Raw genomic sequence first — 22,886 nt, 5'->3', positions numbered from 1 at the left:
TTCCTGCAGTCACGAAAGCTTAAAATCAATCATGATTATGGTTCAATATCGCTATCCACGGCCTACTGTGTGATTTACCAATCATCAACTACTTTTTCGCTGTTCCCACCGATTGATTAATAGTTGTTCTCTGCTCTCAATAGCTTCTTAAATGGTTTAGACGCTTGTGTGTGTGTTGCACTTTCAGAGTTAATCAACCTTTTTTTAAACAGCTCTTGTTCTCCAACTGTGCTTTAACACACACACTACGTAACGATCCCGGAGAATCCGAGTTCGATTCCCGCTCACGCCCAACACCAGTGACGGTGACTGTACTTGACCCACTTCTGGGCTTCCCCTAGGTCGACTAAGCCTTAAATAAGCACAGTAGCTGGTGCGATATGGAAACACTGAGGAGACAAAGGCGGCCGGGCGTGGTGCCGTCCCGGCCTTCATAGGTACTCGCTAATATCACTTGCCCCAACAGTCTGTTAAGGATATACAGGGGATATTTTTTTAAATTGTTTTTTTGTGTGTACGTATGCCAATCTAGCGTATGTGCATATACAGTGTACTGCATGCATGTGCTACATGTGGCAAAGTGGTCGGGGCATGTGGTGCATCTGCCAGTCACCTCAGGTGTGCTGTCACTTTATGCCAGCGGAGAGCCTTCCCAGACTTAACCTCACCTCGTAGGCGAACCTAGCCTGGTACAATCGTCACTTAAGAGGCGAATGTCGGCTGCCGTTGTTGTACGTGTATGTGTTTTTTTAAATAATGTAGTTGCTTGTTTATACACTATGTACACGCCCAACCACAGCATGCACCTAAAAGTTAACACTTTCCCACCACCTTTTCTTACAACGGACCGCATCCCAAAATAATACCGCCTCGCTTGACGCAAAGCACCAGAGATTACTTTACCAAAACGTACCCCCAATAAACGTGACCAAACATTAAGACAATTCATTAGCACCACTTTCCGTCGCGACCCCGTAGCGGCCTTGCCTGACTCTGGACTCATGCCTCGACGGGAACCCGGACTCGTCCGGCCGCAGGATCTAGTCGAGGGTCGGGGTCTGACTTAGGCCTCGCGGGCCTCGGCCGCGGCCGAGAGTGACAAAGGCGGTCGAGAAGGGCAGCGGTGAACATAGCTTAGGGGGAGGAGAGGCGAAGGGGAGAACCGTCGTGGACTCGGAGACTCACCCGATGAGCCAGTCCATGTCGCACGGCAGTCGTTCGTTACCGGCTCCAATGAACCGGCCGCTTCTCCGCCCACGGAACGGCTTCAGATTGGCGACGAGAACAGCCCAACCTCAGTCGGCCATCTTGCTCAGGGAAGTACCCCCCCCAACCCCTCCCCCCCACCACCCCCTCCCCCCCACCACGCCCTCCCCCCCACCACCCCCTCCCCCCCACCACCCCTCCCCCCCACCACCCCTCCCCCCCACCACCCCTCCCCCCCTCCCCCCCCTACTCCCCCCCCCACTCCCCAACCCCCTCCCCCCCCTACTCCCCACCCCCCTCCCCCCCCTACTCCCCACCCCCCTCCCCCCCCCTACTCCCCACCCCCCTCCCCCCCCTACTCCCCACCACCCTCCCCCCCCCTACTCCCCACCACCCTCCCCCCCCCCTACTCCCCACCACCCTCCCCCCCCCTACTCCCCACCACCCCCCCTACTCCCCACCACCCCCCACCACCCCTACTGCCCACCCCCGACTACTCCCCACCCCCCCACTACTCCCCCCCCACTACTCCCCACCCCCCACCACACTACTCCGACACCCCCCACAACTCCCCCGCTAAAATCTCCGTACATGACGTCACCGCGATGCGCCACTAACCCCCTCCCATCGTCGCGTTAAACTTCCCGCAGCAAGATGGCCGTATCGGCTGCAGCTGTGATGACGTCGCGGCAAACGCGCGCGCCCTCTCCGTGTTTACGCCTGACCATGCCTTCTAATTACCATAGCCGCGCCCCGGCCCCGCCTCCTGCGTGACGTAATTAACCAGATCAGACAACCCATGTAAAACTCTGCTCCACGGACTCCTCTACTTACGAACATTCGACTTACGAACATTCAAAGATACAAACAAACCTGTCCCCGTATGTCGAGTCGCCTGTTCAGACCGCCGAGCAATATATGGCGGCGGCGGTAGCATCTGCATTCGCATAACGTCAAGAGCCAGTGGCATCTCAATCTACAGGAGATTATACAACTTTTAAAGCCATTCCCCGTGTTTAGTGTACATGCCGTCCAACGTGTTTGGACGGCATGTACACTATATATAAATTACATTAATTTAATCTGGTTAGCATATATAATACCTATGATGTGATAGAATATGGGTGGTTAAAATACACCCCCCACCCCCCTTATCAATCATCAGTTGTTGCCTTGCACCGCTAAGATGTTTCATTCATTGGCTAAGGGGCCGTCCATAAATGACGTCACGCGATTTTGGACGATTTTTGACCCCCCCCCCCTTCGTCACACGGCGTCACAAAAAGTCAGACCCCCCCTCAAATATGACGTCACAAAGCTCTGCCCCCCCCCCCCCAAAAAAAATTAACATGCTTCAAATTGCTTTAAACTATTGTCATTGTAGTGCGTATTTAATGTGGCGCTGCACTCTGATGTAGGAGAAAACATTAAAAGTCCATTTAATTAAGTAGAACGTGTTGTCTATATTTATTTAAAGTTGCGCATTTTGATGTGACGTCACATTTCTCAAACCCCCCCCCCCCTCGTCGCACATCGTCACAAATGTGACCCCCCCCCACCCCCCAGGTGCATGACGTCATTTATGGACGGCCCCTAAGCAGGCATTACCAACAACGCTGAATAAGTTTCCAAATCACTTTTCCAGCGACGCATGCCACAAAACCAATCACATCCCCCAGTCTTTCCCAATTGAAACCAGCGGGGGCCTTTGTATGCAGGCGTCACGGTCAGAATTTGCCAAAGTCGACAAAATTACACCGCAAATTACTCAGCTGTGTGGTTGTCATAATCGCTCCCTCCCGGCACCATTGAACTTTGACCGTTTTGCCACTGGGGGGGGGGGGGGTGCCCCTAGGCCAGATCACACATCAATCATCGCTCCCTAACTTGGCACACCGATGCCCGCTTTGCAGGCCAGGTGTCGAGGAGCCCTTCGCCACACAGGGAGGGCTGCCACTGGGGGTGCACTTGGAATGTTTGAGATGAGATGACGTTTAGGTGCTTTTGAGTTGCCGAGACGTTTAAGCAAGCGTAACATATATTTTCGAGATACAGTACGGGCCCAAAAGGGCCCAAACGCCCAGGGGCCAGTTACAAACAGTATCACCTAATTTGTAACTGGTTTCTTGAACGGAGTGAGGCTCAGAAGAGCTCAGGAAAAAAAGAAAAAGAGACAATGGGATGAATTCCAAAGTGGAGCAGTGCGAGGGAAGAATTATATAGAGCGGGAAGTGTTGTGATCTGAAGTGTTGGTGGTGGTGCCTGGACACAGTGGGGATGACAGGAAACAAGTCCGGTGTCTGATAGACCCAGTCAGAATCTGAATATTTGTCTATACTGGAGGAACCCGATGAGCTACAAAGCTGTTTTTCAGAGATGTCCAGTATTTTCACAGATGTCCCGTTCTCACCATGGGTGGGGGAATCGGTTGAGCGAAGTTCACGGAAGCAGCAACCATGGGAGTAACGACAGAGACGTCATAAAACGCCAACCCCAAAGGGTTCAAATCGGTGAGGCCCCTACTGAAAAGACTTGGGGGTGGGGGGGGGAGACTTAATGAACTGAGGCAGATATCCAAGTTATTTGAAGGAAACTTAACACACACACACACACTTGGGGCACAGAAACACGTTTTGGTCACACAGGCAAGGGCGAGTATCCTTATGGAGAAAATGGAAACAAAATAGGTTTGTGTAGCAGCAATGGGCTAATATCCAGCACTTCGTTAACACGCCCCCCCCCCCCAGTAACCGAAATAGCAACACCCTTGGAGTTTTGATTAGTTTCCCGATTTTTTCCCCCCTCATAGAAAGGCCGTAAAGACAACTTTAAGAGTTGACCCTTGCATAAGGCCTGCACCATCGGCAGTAAATGCTGGTGCACTGTAAACAGCACCGCAATCTGCTATTTACTCCAGGTAGAGAACAACAATTCTCGAATCCACTGCATGGCTGCGAGACGTTCAACAACGTGAAAACCCCAAGGGCAATGGGACTTGCGGTTTTGAAACTTGACGCGACTTAAAAGTCTTAACATCTCCAACATCCTCTATTTAAGGAACGAAACAGGAGGATTTCTCCTCAAATCTGGCTGTCGCCTGATGCTAGTTGTAATTACTGGCAAAACATTGTACTCAGATTGTAAATGGTGTTGATTTGCTCTCCAACACACCGGTGTGCTGTACTAGTAAACGATCTAACCGGGAAAAAAAAAACACGGATGATATTGGTCGCGAAAGCCCACGTGTTAAATCTCCGATTAGCACGGTTGGCTGCGTACGGTGCGCGAAAGACGTTCAACATAGTACGTACGTACGCACATAAGATAAAGCGAATGGGATCTTCATTTCAAACATCGGTGCGTTTTATTTCCAAAGGAGAAAAAGCCACCGCCGTCGGACGTCTCAAAGCGTGAGATGGCATCGTCGAACAGCGGCTGCCACCGACCAGCACGTGCAATGCAGAAATGATTGCCGAGTGCAGCGTGTGACTGTAAGCATGATACTGACGGACAAGCTACACAAAGCAATGATATCACGGTCGTGTGAACTGGTGTCAATAGACAACAATCGCGAGGTTTCTTTTTGTTTCATATGCGTCAAGATGATATTTGGCGCACCACTATTTATTTTTCCTCAAAGAAACCAGAACTCCCTTGAGCTACTTGGGAGCTCTGCGCTTTTTGCTTAGTTCACTTATGCCTTGGCACCACCACTACAGCTATGCGTGACAATTTGAGAGGTCCGCATCGGTTTTTGATAAGGGTCGTGTATCCCTTACGCAACAAAGTGAGCGTCCAATATGGCCCGGCGGTGGTCACGTCCACGCAACGTCAAATGTAAAAATAAAAAACTCTCCCGTGCATTCACCCGCAAAGAACGTTTGCTCGGAAGAAAACGCGCAATGCCCTCAATTTCTGGTGGAAGCAGAGTTAGTCCAGCGAGCACAACCACAAACACTCGAGTGCTTCATTTCACCCGGAGCAGTCCGGAAAGGCTCTTCTGGGAATAATTCTGGTATGCCACAGCCCATCTTGCCTTATATTGTCCTCGTGGTGCTGCATTTGATATATATAAAAAAAATGGTTCAAAGGATTATAGGAATATAAAAAGTCGAGGTGATTTGTTGCTGAAATGAGCTCCGATGAAGTGTTCATCTCCCGTTTACGACCCCGGAGCCACCGTTGACTACCCCTACAGAGTGATACAAATTTAATCGATTCCCTCGCTCTACAGCGGAGCCATCAAGCCGGTATAAAATAGATAAATAAAGGATATATTACGGATAGGCGTACACTATACTCTCGTGGTAGTGCCTTACGGCGTGAATCCCTACTCCAAGCCAGACCCAGGAGCGTTCTAGAAAATATCGGGTGAGAAATGAAGCCCTCATTTACACGGAACACCAGAATCATAGTAAAAATTATGTTAGTTTAAAACAAGAAATAAAACAACAACCAGCGAGGCAGCACAACTAGAGACCAAAAAAAACCCACAGAACATGATCACGACTTGAAGAACTCAGTCTTGAATCGGTAGTTACCATCGTCATCATCATCATCATCACAGACGCGCTCGTTTGTGTACGAGATGTGGTCAAAAAAGCTTTGAGGATTAAATACTAAAAAGTCTTCATTAACGTGAACCTAAAGACTGGGTGCAGAAGCGGCGCGCAGTGATTAGTGAACAGCGTTGAGAGCCAAACCGACCCGAGGTTCGATTCCAGACTTACACACACACACAAACCGACGTCACGAATCATAGACGTTACCATACCTGTCAACCCATACTGTTTACCCCGTATTATTGTACAGGGAAATTGAGTTTTCAGGTCCATACGGCAAACAGCCGTTTCAGTACGAGCAAAAAAAACAATAACTTTTGTCAAATTTGTTTTTGTGTTTCTCCCTTGTGATGGGTCTTTGTAGGATGAACGTTGAGATTTATAAGGGCACGGGGTGACCAATAAGGTCTGAATTGGTCTGTAATAAGGGGTTGACAGGTACGTAGTGGTGAGTGCAGTAGTGGTGAGTGTACGTAGTGGTGAGTGTAGTTGTGGTGAATGTATTAGTGGTGTCTATTTGTTTGTGTTTCTCCCTTGTGATGGGACTTTGTAGGATGAACGTTGAGATTTATAAGAGCACGGGCTGACCATTAAAGTCTGAATTGGTCTGCAATAAGGTAGTCACTGATAAGGGGTTGACAGGTTTGCATAACAATATACTAAAATGATAACATTCTGGTGCGTGCGAAATTTAATGAGAGCCATTACTTTGGACGGTTTGCTCTCAAAACGTTTTTACCAAAACTCAACACACGTACTATATACTCTACGTTAAATGTGAATACTATCACTGTAAGAACCACGATCAAAGCACCTTTATATATCTGGGGCAACGTGGGGTAAGGGGGGGGTATATATATATTTTTTTATATCGGCCTGGATGCTCCGTGGTCAGAATACTCTGACTGCCATTCGGAAGCTTAACATTTCAACCTCTATTCTCGCTCGAACAAATTCATCTGGCAAAAAAAAAATCATCACACACTGTGTTCAAACCTGCAAGATGGCAAACCCACGTTTATAGGCCCCGCCCACTTACAGGGACCCGCCCACTTTTTTGTGGACCCACGCCCACGTTTACAGGACCACGCCCACTTTCTGCAAAGCTCCCGTCCGCTTCTACAGGGCTACGCCCACTTTTACAGAGCCCCCCGCCCACTTTTGCAGAGCCACGCCCACTTCCTGATATCGGCTCCGCCTACTGCTGCTCATCGCAGGCCCTGCCCACTACACAGGTCGCAACTTACAGAGCGAGCTAGTGCCACCCTTTGTCTAGACAGGGACTCCTCTTACTTACGAACGAGTTAGGTTCCAGAATTCTGCTCGTAAGTCGATGTGTTCGCAAGTCCAACTTTACGCCCGTCGATTACATACACGTTGTACGGTGTGTACACTAAACACGGGGAATGGCTTTAAAAATTGTATAATCTCCTGCAGATGTAGATGCCACTGGTTCTTCACGTTCTGCAGATGTAGATGTCGCCACCGCCATCTATTGCGCGGTGGTTGAACTTTCGACTCTCGGTCCGAACAGGCAACTGGACATAAGGACATGTTTGTACCTCTGAAAGTTCGTAAGTCGAATGTTCGTAAGCAGAGCAGTCCCTGTATAAGGAGTTTACCATGAAGCCAGATTATATTTTAAACCGCAGATAAACCCCAATTTGTTTGAAATATTATGGGGTGAGGGGAAGCGGGACAGACTTTTATGTAAAAGCGCCTGATGATAACCATCATCATGACAAAATAATAGTATAGATTGTACATTCCATATTGAATGTGGAATTTCCACCACTGGCTCTGATGAGACAGGATTGGATGACTTAAGTCTTTGCACCACAAAAATGTCCCCCCCCACCACTTTACCATGGTGGCTTGAAAGCATTAAAATCTTCAGTAACTACAGGCAGTGAACTGTCTTTCATCATTTTTGCACCATTTTTTTACCTTTTTGTTCAAAGTAAAAAAAAAACATTTTAGTAAAAAAAATGCACTTCTTTTGCTTAATAAAGATTTTCACAACGTAAATGCATAGTTTTTGTATCTATATATATTTTTTTCTTTTTCAAATTGTAATTCAAAGTTTAATATATATACCAAGGTTTCCAAATCGAAAACTATAGAATAATATCAACGATACGGCGGTGTGAAAAGCCCCCTACATTCTCCCATATTTCCCCTTTTCTCGAGCCGTCCCTTTCCATCAGCACCGCCGGTCACATGACCCAGGTCAACAATTTGTATGGCGCCCTATTGACCAATCAGACAACAGGCAAGTCAACCGCCTTGTCCTGATTAAGTCTTCAACTTTGAGGGGGCAAGGGAGAAGTCGGAGTTTGTCGTGGAGACTGACGGGGGAAGCCTAGGCCTTGCCTGGCAGGCCTGCCTGCGCTGGTGACACGATGAGCCCACAGAGGATGCGCAAGTAGTGGGTTCCAAAGACGTTGCGGTTGTGCATCACCAGGCGGGCATACCTGCAATGGCGAATGGGCAAATGGGGGAAAAAGAGATACGGCAATGGTTCAGCGGAAGTATTTCTAAGAGTAACAAATTATATTTCGTAAGAGTCCATGTAATGACAATGTCACCAGCAAATATAGGGTCAGAATAAAGTTGCTTTAGGATTGGGGTTTCAGTGTTAATCCCCAATTTTCATCAAGCCAGACAAAAGCTCCTTGATTATCCTTATTTCATTTGTGGTTCATGAGGCTCCTTTCAGATTATCTAGTGCTCTCAACTGGAAATTCACAAACACTGTTTTAACATCGGCATTGTATTAGAAGCCGGTCTGTAGTAACAAGGGGAACAGATTTTTTTTAATGATTGTGAGGAGAGAATGTGATTAAAGGAAAGTGAATTTTACTTCATAGCCACGTTTTCCAGTTCCGGTCCCACCGGCGCAAGTCCTCCTGGCATCGGAATGGACGACCGTCCTTCCACAACCCCTTTTAGGTAGTCGTTCACGCGGCTCGCTGAGATGGTGGGGGGGTGGGGGGGCGGCCGGGCAGAGCACACGCAAAAACAAAAACACGGTCCCTCGTCAACACCTGTGGTGGATAAATTAAAACTATAAACTATTTTTTAGTTCACCAGGGAAAGCCCAATGAGCTGTATAGCTCTTTTCAGAAGTGACCTGGCTGTCACAAATGATAGCTCAATGAAGTGGCTTATCATGTGGACATTTATTGCAGCAACACACTCTAAATTTGGAGGGAAAACCCGGAGGATCCGGAGAAAAATCCCCGCGATCACGAGGACAACATGCAGACGCCAAATATTCAGCAGACATCAGGCTCGGGATTGAACCCACGACTTCTTGTATACCAAGCGAAGTATTTAACATCTCATCCACCGTCGCGCCCATGAACTGAATCAAACCATTAACCGATGGGACGTTGTTTTTTAAGGAAGGCAGCATTAACATTCAAGTGTAAAGTTTATCTTGTAAAACCAGATGAGAATGCAAGAGGCAAGAGACAAGGACAGCTTCAGTTGTACGTGAAACACTGGGTCACCAAAACGGGAAAAGCAATGCAGTAAAAGTAGGGAGAACAATGAAGCGGACAGCAAAACATTACATTACAGAATGAATCAAAGATACTGCAAAAAAAGACATTAATAAATATAAAACAGGATGTATTTCCTCGAATAAAAATTGGCTCAAGTTACTTTTAAAAAACCTTCATACTAAAAGTTACAGAAACGTCCAAACGGATTCATGGTGATTATTTCACGAGTGTGTGAACAGACAGAGATTTGTGTTCGAATACAATTCAATCCTTCCCAAGCGTGCGCTTGTGCTGGTCACACACACACGATCCACCGAACATGAACTACCGTGCTCTAGACGGACGCAGGCTGGGCTGATGAGACAAATGCCCTTTGTAACTTTCTATTCCAAGTGCTCGCTATGATTAGGTGAATTTAATGCCCGAGGGGGTGAAGATGCACGCGCTTGGGCGGGCGGGATTTGACTTGACGTCACCAGCAAATTGGTCGGCAGGCCTGGGTCACGTGACTGGTAGCGCTGACAGAAGAGGGGGCGGCTCTGTAGGAAAGGAGAATTATGGGAAAATAGGGGGGGTGGGGGGGGGGTGGCGGCTCTTTCCACCGCCGTACCGTCCCTGCACTGCTGTCAATAGGCTAGCAACAACAACAACCGCCATTCGCCACTAAGTGGCGGTGACGTCACCACGACGCTTGTGCCAGGACATGTGCACCTTGAGGCCACGTAGAGTGTCGAACGCCCGCTGGCAGGAGGTCACGGGGCAGACCCAGGTGCCACGGGTCGACTGACTGAGATGACTGGCTGATGCACCACCTGTGCCCCCTACTGTGCCAACCTGCTGTGCTTTAGCCACCCGGCGCTCCGCTCGTTGTTGTGAGCGTCGCTCCTCCGCCCTCCGTTGTTGTTGGAGGGCGACTACCTCCAACTGCCCAGTAGCGTCCTTCACAAGCCTCCTCCACAGAGGCCGATCTTGACACCGCTGGTACCAGTCATAGGCTAGCACACACAAACGCACACGTGCCCACGTGCCCACGCACCCACGAGCGACGCGACCGGGTTGCCGGGCTTGCACAGGTCCCGGATCTGGCCACACAGGGCGGCGCGCGCCGCCGCGGGGGTCTCGTGGAGGCCTCGCTGCTCGGCCAGGCGGCACAGATCGACGTCGAGCTGCTCCGACACTGCGCCCAGCGCCTCGGCTAGCATGGCCGGGCTGAGACACGATGAGCGGAGAGACGCACGGATGGGGGGGGGGGGGGAGGGTGAGACGCACGGGAGCGAGGAGACATCGGCAGATGTTTTGCTATTAAATCACAGCAACGGAGGCACAGGGGCCCAAAATATCAAGCGGCCAGCGGCAAACAGCGCCGCCGAAGGCGCACATTCTCGAATCGAGCACGGCGATAAGAACGTGAGAAAAAGAGACGAAAGTCGGTGGAATCCCGAAGGCGGCGCGAGCTGACGCGTCTCGTACGGGTGGCAGGCTCCCTGCGTGAGCGCGTCCACGACGTGCTTGGCGTGAGCGAGGAACGCGTGCTGCCCGCGCAGCAGCTCGCGCGCCCAGCCACCGCCGCGCACCACCAGCAGCACGCTCGCCTGCACCCGCAGGCGCCGCACGTGCCCGGCCGCCTCCTCCAGGCGCCCGCGGTCCGCCGCCACCGTCTACGCGCCGCCGCCACCACCGCCACCGCCAAAGACAAAGATCCCCTGTATAGCGTTAACAGACTGTTGGGGTCAAGTGCGGTTTGCGAGCACCTACTGAAAAGGGCGCCTCTCCCTCCAGGCGCCCGCGATCCGCCCCCACTGTCTGGACGTTGCCGCCACCGCCGCGGCAACCACCGATACCACCAAGGACAAAGATCCCCCGTATAGCCTGAACAGACTGTTGGGGTAAGTGGCACACGAGGGGATGGGTGTCTAGCACCATGCTCGGCCGCCTTTGTCTCCCTAGTGGCGATGTTCAGACATCGCGCCAGGTACTCATTTGAGGCTGAGTCGACGTAGGGGAAAGTCCAGGACCAGTTCAGATATTCGTCGCCAATATTGGCCATTAATGGGAATCGAACTTGGGTCGCTGGGTTCATCGCACGGTGCGCTAACCACTGCACCACTGCCCCCCCCCACCCCACTACCATCACCACTACCACCACCACACAAGCACACGTGTACATGTACACAGGCAAAGATACCACCCCCGCCGTGTAGCCCACACAACCGTTAAGGGCAAGTGCTATAATGTGCGGTTATCTAGACCAATACGGCGAACACGTATAAGGGCCAGGACCACGCCTGACCACCATTGCCTCTCAAGTGCTGATGTTTACAGACCACTGCAGGTACTCATTTAGGGCCGAGTCAACCTAGAGAAGGCCCAGCACCAGTTCAGACATTCGCAACTCTTATTGGTCGTAAGGGGAAATGGAACTGGGGTCGCCGGGATCGTATCGCTGTGCGCAAGACACTATACTGAGGCTCTCCCACTCCCCCGCACGCACGCACGCACCTCTGGGTAGGGCTCGCCTGGCTCCCAGGCGAGCAGGTCGAGGAAGGCCTGGCTCAGCACGACCGAGGGATCTAGCACGGGGGTCACGACCCCTGGGGTGCGGGCAGTGGCATCGGGTGTGAAGACGCTGGCGCGCGACGGCGTGTGGCTCACGGCTGCCGCCAGCCAGCGCCGCGTCAGCTCCAGCGCGTCTACGCGCGCGCACACACACACACACACACGTGGGTACACGTGCGTAAGGAGATGCATGCGTGTGGGCACACACACACAAAAGCAAAGATCTCCTGTATAGCCTTGACAGATTTTTTGGGGCAAGTAGTATTAGTGAGAAGCTATCAAGGCACGTATGTATGTATTTATGTTGAACGTCTTTCCGCCCGGCATGCAGCCAACCGTGCTTATCGGAGGTTGGGCACACGAGGGGGTGGGCGGCAGAGCACCACGCTCAAGTGGCGATGTTTACACAAATCGCACCAGGTACTCATTTGAGACCGAGCCGACCTAAGGGAGGCCTGGACCATTTCAGATAATTGTCACTGGCGTTTGCCGTGAGAGGAAATCCAATTTGGTTCGCCGGGTTCGTAGCACAGCGCACGCACGCACGCACTCATGCACGCACGTACACGTCAGTGGCACGCACGCACGTACACGTGTACTTGCGTGCGTGCGTGCCACTGACTAGACAATACACACGAGTCTAAGTCAGCCCAATTTGCTGCTGAGCGTTTGTTGAGGCATTCATCCAAATTTTATCTTTCGTGACTGCAGGAATTCATACTCTTTGGTTCTTTCGGTATAGTCACGTAGGTAGAAAAAGTAAAAGAAAAGAAAAAATAATACATCATTTTTAATTTTATTTTTCTACCTACATTCATCCAATGTTTACAATCCTGAGCTCGTGGAGGAAATTCCACGTTCCTATGGGCTGGGGTATAAATAGCAAGTCAACCATTGTTGACTCACTCCAGACAGACTGGTGCTCATTGTATCGCCGCTAGAAGGAGGGTTTATTGGCCGAGTCAAACCCCAAACACCCCACAACCAGGATTTGAACTCGCAAAATTCCGATTGCGAGCCGATTGCTCTACCCCTGCGCCGCCTGGCCGGCATCAGCTTGCGATTCTTTAGAATTACTCCGGACGGACGCATCTTGTATTGTAGTGGTCATTCTCTACTCCACTCATCTCTACTCCAAGCCTGCCTGAGCAGTGTTTTGTGTGAAATTTGTCGTCCTTCCCCGGCATCTCCGATTAGCACGGTTGGCTAGGTACGGTGCGAAAGAAGTTCAACATACAGTAAAACCTTGGATTGCGAGCATAATTCGTCTCGGAAACGTGTTTGTAATCCAAAGCACTCGTAGATCAGTTGTGATCACGTGACGCTCGGCAGACAAAGCGTATACGTACTACTCGTATTGCAAGACCATCGCTCGTTTATCAAATTAATATTTATTTAAAAATTTGCTCGTCTAGCAAAACACTTGCAGACCAAGTTACTCGCAATCCAAGGTTTTACTGTACGTACGTACGTTCGTCATTCAGCTGTGGGTACTCCCACATCTTCTGAGATGCCTGGCCTGCATACAAGAGTAGGCCAGGGTAGGCGAAATGGAGCTCTCTCTAGCGGACACCCTTCCACCAGCAGCAGCGGCATGTTAAAAGCGATAACGAGTTCAACGTACGTACTTACGTGCAAAAATATCGAGTGAGATATAAAAAAAACCCCGACTACGCCCACAGCGGAAACACCCCAGACGGGTTTGCGAGCTGCTCGTTCTACCGCCGGACAAGCTGGGCCCGGACGGCTTGCGCTGCTGCGTCATAAACGACGGGGGACAAGCGCCGTGCATCGCCTCGCCGCGCCGCGCCGTGCCACGCCACTCACTGGGCTCGTCGCGCAGGAAGCGGTCGAACTGCGACTGCTCGTAGCGGCCCGCGTCGGCCTGCAGCCACGGGCGCACGCAGCGGATGGAGAAGTTGGCGTAGTCCTGCTTCATGAGGTCCAGCACTCGGAAGATCTCGCTGGGAGGAAGAGAAACCCGGGGGGATGGATGAGAGACAGAGAGAGGGGCATAGACAAGACAGATGCACAGGGACAGACACACGGAGGGTGACGATACTCATACCGTGATACACCATGTGCCTAGCTGACACTCAAAACATGTGCCGTGCACGTGTGGCCAACTTGGGTTCACCAAGGGAACGCATTCTGGACGAGTTTCTGATTGCACGTCTCTCTTTTTTTTTAATATAGGCAAGTGATTTTAGCGAGTGGCATCTACAAAGGGAGGCACGGCACACAAGGGGGTGGGTGGCCAGCACCACGCCCGGCCGCCTTTGTCTCCCTCGTGGCAATGTTCCCTGCACACCGCGCCAGGTACTCACCGAGGCAACCTACACGCACACTCGATCGCACGCACCGATAGAGTGACACCGCCGTCTTGACATCTTTGCGGCCTTTATCACCGGCGGCGTCCTCCGCCAGTCGCGCCAGCGCTCGCACGTCGGCGTCGCGCACGGGCGCGCACAGCCGCGCCATCGTGCGCACCACGGAGTCGCCCACCTCCACCACGTCCAGCGTCCCCGCCTTCGCCTGCTGCGTCAGCAGTCCGGCGTCGAGCGACTCTGGCAGCGGCGAGCGCCGGGTCGGGCTCGGCAGCAGGGACAGCAGCGTCTGGGAGCCGGCGCCGGGTTGGTGCCGGTGCCGTGGGAGCGGCGGAGGAGGGTGGCAGATGAGACGGTTGTCGTTACATTACCACGATCGTCAGCCGCAGCATCGTGGCGACAGTCGGCGGCAGCAACAGCATGGATTGCAAGTAGGGTTTAGGCTTAGGGTTAAGCCACGTGCGTTTGTGTGTTGAACTTCTTTCGCACCGTACGTAGCCAACCATCCTTATTGGAGGTGCGGGGGAAAGGACAACAAACTTAAGACAAAGGAGCAGTTTTAAAAGAAATCCGTTTTCAATCTGGGCTCAGAGGTCAGGGTTAGGGTGCGAGGGTTCGTGGCGCCTTAGATCGCCTTCGTGCCCCCGACACCCGCGGGGACGGTTGTCGCGATCATCAAAAAAACGCAGCGACGACCTCGGGCGAGAAGGGAAATGACGGCGGCGACAACTCTCGGACGACTCACCTCCTGGATTTCCCCCATGAGACGCAGCGCCCCACTGAATTCTGGGGGATCCCTCGACAGCTCCGTCTCCAGGATGTCCCAGAATGCCTTGTGCATCGCTTCCGTCACTGCTTTCTCAAGGCTGGGAAATAGCCGAGGCGCTCGTCAGGGGTCGGGACGACGTGGGGTTACGGGAGTGATCACCCGCCCCACCCCATTTTGAGACCCAAAACTTTGGCGTTTGATTCAAATTCATCAGACAGATTAATTAGAGGTCAGTGATGTTCGCTGTGAACACCCGGAGGCCGATCTAGAATCCCCCCCCGGAGCGGCAGGGCGGGGCACAAGATTAGGATTGTTTAAAAAATAGGGGCTCAACATTCTAAAAACATCCATTCTATTGATTTCTCATGGTTAATATCAATGCTCAGGGGTCTCAAAGGGGGAGAAGGGAGGGGAGGGTTGCTCCCATTACCCCATTAGCCCCCCACCCTGCACCCCTTTAGGATCAGCCACTAACCCTAAACTAAAAACATTTTTTTTAAACCAGCAGGGCGTTGGAATGATTGAGGTGAGACGTGATGCGAGGCGCTTTGAGTTCCGGGGACATTTAAACGAGCGGCACATTGCATGCAAAATCCCTGTGGCCGACCCTCGTGCTGGCAAATCACCTCCCGTCGGCAGGCGCGTGGCGCTGGAGGCTGAAGTCGGGGTCGAGCGCGATCTCGTGCGCCAGGATCATCTTCTCCAGGCTCCGGGTGGCCGTGTGCACATCGGGGGACACCAGGCCGGGAGGGCTCTCTGTGCCACGCCGGCAGTCGCGAGATGGGATAAGGGGTTTAGGGGTCAGGGGGGTGGGATTATTATAATATTTCTTAACAGAGTTGCTGAACACAGGCCCGAAGGCCCAAATGCCTCGACACGTACTCACGACCTCGACACCGACCCCCCACGGCCTCCACGCTGACCCCACGGCATCATGCCAAACCCACAGCCTCGAGGCGTGTGCTCACGGTGGACGCTGCGTCGCCCTCACCTGGGGGGCTTCCGCTGCCCGATCCTCCGCTGGGGGACTCCATCTCCCCATCCTCGGACACTGCGGCAGAGTCTCCCGGCTCGTCCCGCAGCATCGCCGCGTCTGCGCGGGACAAGCTGCAGCCGCCGGGAGGGGCGCGTGGGCAGCGGCGGTCGCAATCCGATGGGTGGCGCAGTGGTTAGCGCGCTCAACTCCGTCTGAGATCACCACCACCATCATCATCACCATGACCACCATCATCATCATCATCAACACAACTATCACCACCATCACCTCTAACAGTTCAAATGTAGTTAAAAAATGGGGCACTTCCATGATTTCAGATGCACATTTCAGGCGTACACAGAATTTAAACAATCACTGGCAAGACCCCGAGCTGAATCCAGGATCTCGGCAAAGCTGGCAAAGCGTTCTGATCCCCTGAGCCACCGAGGCACCATTGACTATAACTTCTGAACGTGATTTTTATTTATGAAATCTTACTTCAGCCGAGCTGCCACAGTACCCTGACCTATCTGATAAGGGTAACGGACACCACTTTTAAAATTACGATACAGATTTAGATATCTGCTGCTCACCGAGGCACAGCACAGTCCAACCTGAGACACCCGCACACACCGCGCCGGCCAAGTCGTGTTGTTTGCGAGCGTTTATTAAGCCTGGCATGGCACGTAATGTATATCGGTACCGTGGCCAGCGCGCATTACACCCTCTGCCAATGTCTCAAAACCTCACACTCATGTCGAGTTTTCACCCATCCAGGCTTGTGGGAGGGAGCAGTGAGCTTCCCGATGCCTAGGTGGTGGTGGTTGTACTTGTGGTGGGATCCTCGATGAGAGGGTCTTATTCGCGACAATGTTTGCGTTCTCCCGTTCATTCTTCCACCAGTCTCCCATGCCACCTGGTGTGCGGCCGAGTACAAATGACTAATTTTGGGCTAAGCCAACCTAATGGAGGACTAGCGCAGATTAAGAAACAAATTGGCAACAGAAAACTCAATTCGGGCCTGGAATTCAACTTAGATCGTGACAATTATTCCGTAGCTTGCAAGCGGCTAGCTAAAAACACTTGCTCATCGCTTCCTTTAAAAACTGCATGCACATGCATACGCACACACACACAAAACCAAAAATAGCCCCACGGAGGGTACAGCCATCGAAGTGTGGATCAGAGTCCGGAAAAAGAAAGTAGCCACGCGTTTGTAAACAAACACGATGGACAACACCATAGAGGTGAATTCAGGGACACTCGGTTCCGACCATCTGAATGAGCCTTTCCCATAGAACACAGCCAAATGAAATGTGTTCTCTTCCCACATGCGCAGCCCTTTCTCCAATCCACTGCTGGGTGAGGGCCTTTTCCCTCACCGTGCCGGTTGCTATTTGACCACACTTGTCCAAGCTGGTCAGCGCGAGTTGTTGAAGGCGGGCAGCATAGAAGTGGGGGACCTTAGACATACGCTCGATATTTCTTTTTGCAGCACTGCCACCTGCTGCCCACAGCATAGCCGCACAGCAGCCTAAAACAACACCTATTTTACAAATGGCGGTTGCCCATCCAAGAGCTTTCCAGGCTCTATTTCTGCTTGGCTTCCGATATCCGATGAGATCTGGTAATAGGTTCTCATCATACAGCAAAGTGCAGTACTGCACCAAATGCCTCGGTGCAATATTTTAAAAGTTAAAGAGTCTCTCCATCTGTTCAAGCGTACCTGGCATGACACTCCACTCTGCTGGTGGACGTGCATCAATGGTGGTAATTCCACATTCCCATGGCAGGAGCCATTATATGCCAGAGGATGGCCAATGTCGAATTTCCGTTGGCGATGGGTCGAGTCCACCCCGGCACTGTGATGGAGCCACCACTGACATTATAATTAGTTGGCCGTGCTCCGTTATCCGTGTTGTGAATTGGATCATTCGCTGGTAGCGTTTCAGACGTTCGCCATGAGGCCACTCCTGAAGCCGTCCACCGGCTCACCCACCAACCTCGACATGAACATCTAAAACATTACATTTTGATTTAAAGCTTTCGTGACTGCAGGGATTCATATTCTTGGTTCTTTCGGTAAAGTCACGTAGAAGGGAAACAATAATATAATAAAAATATAAAATAATAAAATTCTCACGACGTTTCGACTGCAACACAAGCAATCATCATCAGGTGTGAAAACCACAACAAGAAAATTTGAAAAAAGTGGCGGTTTTTTAACGTTAGCACCACGGAGAGATTTGACAGTTTGTTCAGATGGACGAGTCCATCTATGTTCGGAAAAGAGGAGGGGGGAGACGAAAAATAATAGAAGCGGTCTGAAAGCCACCTTAAGCATGATCAATCAATTAAGACCCGAAATGGTTTATCAAATCCTTACAATGATTGCTAAGCCAGAATCCATCTTCTCGGTTGAAATTGTCTCTGTGTTTGTATATGTGGATAGCCTCATGAACGAATCTCTCATGGTAGCCAGATGGCTTACAAAGAACCTCTGTCTTGGAGAAGTCAATGTCATTTGAACCTACTGAATTATAACAGTGATCTGCCACGGCCGAGGTGTTGGTCCGACCGTGTTTCAGGTCTGCTTTGTGTTCACGAATGCGGTCCGAGACATGTCGTTTGGTTTCTCCAATGTAACTACTACCACAGAGACAACTTAGTTTGTAGACGCCAGGGTACTGTATGTCCGGAATCACATCTTTTACAGACGGAACCAGATCACGGATTTTATGTAATGTGTTGAAACGGACCTGGATCTTGTGTTTATTCCAGATTTTGGAGATCTTTTTTGTGATCCCCGCAATGTAGGGTAAAGTGATGGTTTTGAAAGGCTCCTCAAGAGGGTCCTTCTTCATGGTTGGAGTGATAGCTTTGCAGATTGTGTAGTCGGAATAACTTTATCGAAAGAACAAAGAAAATATATCTAAAACATTGCTTAAAATAATCACGAGCGACGCTGCGGAGGATATAAATAACACGCTAAGTGGAAAATACTCCTTGATCTCACATGTGTTCCTCCACTTAGAGGACTGACGTTTGTTATTACCCATCCCAACAGCCACAATTGTTCATGATCTCGGACCACTTATTTCACTTGGATGGTACCACCTGAGGTGCCGGAACATTTGCGGCTCCAGTTTCTTTAAGCGGCCACTAACAGTTAGTTGTTGTGATAACCATTTGGAATGAGTGGGGTTGTGCAGAAATTAACTCTCAGGTGTACAAATACATCTCCACTAATTAGGGTTTGCTACCTAGGTGGTACAAATTTTGCTTTGGCCCATGGATAAAACGGCTTTCTGAGAGTACATAGTTTCAGCAGGATTGGTTCAAGACAAGCAAACTGGACTGATTTCAAGATTCAATGACTCGTCAGCAGTCAAGACTTGCTTGGACCAATGCTGGCGAACTGCCCGCATATGAAAGATGCATTGTCTACTTATTAATTGTGTTATTTATATTCTCCACGAACAAGGAGCCATATCTAAGAGAGGGTCCTTGCCAAAAACGTTGCCGATCTACTTCCAAAAGGTCAACTCCAGGTGGCGCTCCTTGGTTCTCCAAACAGAGTGGTCCAACCCTGTGCCAATCAACTTGTTATATTTTACAAAATGTAACTCAGGCTTGTTTTCGGCTACATTAAATCATCATTAAATTTGTTTAATCCACTGCTGGATGAAGCCCCCCCCCCATCAACCCCCACAAATCCCCACCGCCTCGATCATGATATGTAATAACCGTCATTTGCCACCAAGTGGTGGTGATGTCACTACAGCGCTTGTGCCAGGCTATGTGCACGTTAAGGCCACGTGAAGTATCGAACGCCTACTGGCAGGAGTTCACGGGACAGACCCAGCTGGTGCCATGGGTTGACCGACTGAGATGATTGGCCAATGCACCACCTGTGCCCCCTACTGTGCCACCTAATACCTGCACATTCAAAGATTTCATTGCTCCATCTCTATGCTGTACCGCCCCGATAGCTAAATGGAACGCCAACAGTTTGTGTTTTTTTGTACAGCCAACTTTGGAAACACGGGTAAAAAAACAAATATAAGCACTACTCTAATTTGTCTGCACACATATATATGTTTTAGTCTATCAACCTATTGGCTTTCCAGACCAAAATTATCTGGACAAGTTTCAACCGTTTAGGTCACATCAGCAGGGTCACGCTTGTGAAACATATACCGCTGGATTGCAATATGTTTTGGCAAGGGCACTCTATCAAAGACGAAGGGACATTGCCCAAAAAAGCGTCACCTATATTTCATTTGGGGCTTTGGTGACTGCAAGAATTACTCTTTGGTTCTTTCGGTAAAGTCACGTAGAAAAATAAATAAACAATTACGCAACTTTTAAAGCCATTCCCCGCGTTTAGCGCACACGCTGTACAACGCGTTTGGAATCGCCAGGAGAAAAGTTGGACTTACGAACAAATCGACTTACGAACAGACCTCTGGATCCTAACTCGTTCGTAAGTCGAGGAGTCCCCGGAGTTTGGCATTGCCTGGCTCTACGTGCCCACCCTCCCCCCCTCAAAGAGACCACGTGCCGTCACCGAAACCCAAGAAGCCTATAACGAGCGGCGTTGCGTCACACCGCAGGCCCCGCCCCCCGCCGCAGACCCCGCCCCCCGCCGCAGACCCCGCCCCCCGCCGCAGACCCCGCCCCCCACCGCTCACTCGCTACGCCCCCCCTCGTTTAAAGGGACAGCGCCGCCTCGTAAACAACGACCGCACATGCACACGAAGTATAAATTCTATTCTATTAACGTCACTACCATACCTTATTTACGCCTACTAAAACGACTTTCGGCACAAATAAACGGTCTCTCGGCCTACTGCACGCGCACTCGAAGCAAGGCGATACACAGAAGCAGCAGCCACGGGGGCGAGATGTTAACTCCCTCGCCGGGTGTACAGGAGGAAGTCGTGGGGTCGATCCCGACCCTGACGATGCCTGACTGTGTATTTGGAGCTCGCGTCTCTCGCTCTCCGGGTCCTCCGGGTGTTTTCCCCTCCACATTTCGAAAGGCGCGTTTGGCGTATTATTTGGCGGCTATAAATGTCCACGTGATGATAGGCCCGCTTTCGTTGAGCTATCGTTTGTGGCCAGGTCGTTTCTGAAGAATAAAATAATTACCGGTACGTAGCTCGGTGGGCCCTTTACCTGGTCGAACAAAACATGGTTTAGTTTCGAGTGTTAAATAACAATGACGGTTGCCACTGGCTTTTATTCGTGCGGGTGCCCTTTAATTGGCGTGACAACAACAAAAGACACGTGCCTTCTACTGTATATCGATTAGCACGGTTGGCTACGAACGGTGCGAAAGAAGTTCAGCACGCATACATCGACGCTAACACCAAGGGAACGCGTCCTTGATGTCGTCTGCCGAGTAGACGGAGCGATGAAATAAGTTCGTGGTGGGCGATTTGTTGGCGATGGCTCTTGCGGAGGACGCGGTCATCCAGCAGTGGATTAGAATGACGATTATATTTATATATTTTTTTAAAAAAGCGGCGAACTTGTGTACTTCACGAGACCACGACGCGACTCGTGGACGACGCAAACCGCGTGGGGAACGATTTCACATCGCTTTTAATTAGTTTAACACGTAGGCTTTCGCGAATGTGGATTTGCTCTCCGACACACCAGTGTGCTGTAAACTAGCAACGAATTGGCACGTTCTGTTTACGTGACAAAGCTCACCACAATTGGCTGTGCTGGGTGGTGGCGGGTTTAACGACACAACAGTTATATTCATGCGATCTAACCCAAACACCTCTATTACGGATCGCTTTTAATGCCGGCCTGTTTAAAGTTGCGACACTCGCCAAGTACACTTTACAGTCTCGGGTATTGCATAAATACAAGACACCACGGACACGTACAATGCGCTCCATCTCATCACATCTCGAAAGCCAAGCAGGTCGTCGAGCCTGGATAGCGCTTGGATGGATGAATATCAATCGTGTAACAGGTGCTATAGGCTACGTGGAGTGCAATCGAGGGCAGTGCAGCAACACCCACGGCTGAGATGCACTTCCACGCCTCTCCCCGTTCTATATTCCACGACTTTACCAACTCGCACGAACCAGCGGGGTGAAGTATGGTCAAATAACCCGCGGGACGAGCCTCAATCTCGCAGTGGATTGTTAACAAAGGCTGCAGGGGAAGGACAACAAACTAAACACAATGTCTGTTCTATTCCCCTCCCCGCAAGAATGACTGCTGATGAGACCCAGTCAGTCGAGAGCAGTCCTAAGTTTGCTTGCTGAAACGCATGCTTACTTTACAACGGTCTGAAACACCAATGATGCTGATGGACTATAAAACATGACTGTTTTGTATATGTAGACACAATAGGAGTTACTATATTTGATGGTATCTATATCCGCCCGAACTGGTCGCACTCCGCGGTTAGCCAATCTCACGGACTATCAGCCAGGCGGCTACAACTCAATATACACTTATACCCCGGATAGAGCTATAACTCTACATTCAACCCATACGATCCCCAGCAGTTAATTGAGAGGGGAGTAATTGAATTACAAATCAGCGCGGAGTGTACACACTAAGTCACCTTTATAGCCGTGGGGCACACAGGGAGGTGGGGGGAGGGCTAGTTTACTGCCAATGGGAGCACATCTTCGTCTGTTTACAACAAGCACCACCATCAGCGACACTGTTACGTAAACACTAGCGGTCGCGAGACGGGTCAAATACAACAGATACGGCGACACGTGTATTCATTCTCACCTTCGTGTCCGCGAGATTCAAGCGCGAGACTTCTTGAACCGTCGTAGAAGCTTTAGTGCCGGCTGTTTAAAATGCAATGATTATTTGTAGGGTGTTTTTTTTTAAACCATAAACAAAAGCAGTCACCACGCATGTGAATTTCCAGCAACACGGCTCTACGGAACAGCTGATCAATGCATGCGCCCTTTAAAGCGTGACATCACGGTATGA

At 50.7% G+C, this 22,886-nt stretch overlaps 2 protein-coding genes across 3 annotated transcripts in view; both read right to left on the bottom strand.

The window, feature by feature from the left end:
- The window catches only part of LOC116944624 (MOB kinase activator 2-like), a 30,017-nt gene extending 28,687 nt beyond the window's left edge, over positions 1-1,330 (bottom strand). Inside the window, exon 1 of the mRNA XM_032958350.2 lies at positions 1,186-1,330. Coding sequence (XP_032814241.2) covers positions 1,186-1,202 — 17 coding nt within the window. The 5' untranslated portion in view covers positions 1,203-1,330. The remainder of the gene's footprint in view (positions 1-1,185) is intronic.
- A 3,221-nt stretch (positions 1,331-4,551) lies between these two features.
- LOC116944625 (T-complex protein 11-like protein 1) lies at positions 4,552-22,886 on the bottom strand. Of its 2 annotated transcripts, none has more exons than XM_032958354.2 (11): positions 22,677-22,886; positions 15,921-16,036; positions 15,556-15,685; positions 14,906-15,026; positions 14,196-14,449; positions 13,661-13,797; positions 11,777-11,967; positions 10,748-10,935; positions 10,314-10,486; positions 8,632-8,740; positions 4,552-8,242 (listed from the first exon to the last, which is right to left on the bottom strand). In XM_032958354.2, the coding sequence occupies exons 2-11, from the start codon at positions 16,012-16,014 to the stop codon at positions 8,131-8,133; spliced, it is 1,509 nt and encodes a 502-aa protein (XP_032814245.2). In that variant the 5' UTR covers positions 16,015-16,036; positions 22,677-22,886; the 3' UTR covers positions 4,552-8,130. The 2 variants fall into 2 exon arrangements, with proteins under 2 accessions (XP_032814245.2, XP_032814242.2); XM_032958351.2 differs by having other exon boundaries at positions 15,921-16,117; positions 22,677-22,885.

This window comes from Petromyzon marinus, chromosome 21 (genome assembly GCF_048934315.1).
Source record: "Petromyzon marinus isolate PM22_M1 ecotype Great Lakes invasive population chromosome 21, UKy_Petmar_22M1.pri1.0, whole genome shotgun sequence".
Classification (NCBI taxonomy): domain Eukaryota; kingdom Metazoa; phylum Chordata; class Hyperoartia; order Petromyzontiformes; family Petromyzontidae; genus Petromyzon; species Petromyzon marinus.
Note: the sequence above shows the minus strand (reverse complement) of the source record. Positions and strands in the feature narration are given on the sequence as shown.

What these genes read in the sequence shown, in the direction of transcription:
- LOC116944625 (XM_032958354.2), bottom strand. Translation starts at nt 16,014, where the DNA reads ATGCTGCGGGACGAGCCGGGAGACTCTGCCGCAGTGTCCGAGGATGGG. An exon ending in CTTCCTGCGCGACGAGCCCA is followed by an intron (nt 11,968 to 13,660) that starts GTGAGTGGCGTG and finishes GCGCGCGCGTAG; the next exon opens with ACGCGCTGGAGCTGACGCGG. An exon ending in CAGGCGAGCCCTACCCAGAG is followed by an intron (nt 10,936 to 11,776) that starts GTGCGTGCGTGC and finishes GGCGGCGCGTAG; the next exon opens with ACGGTGGCGGCGGACCGCGG.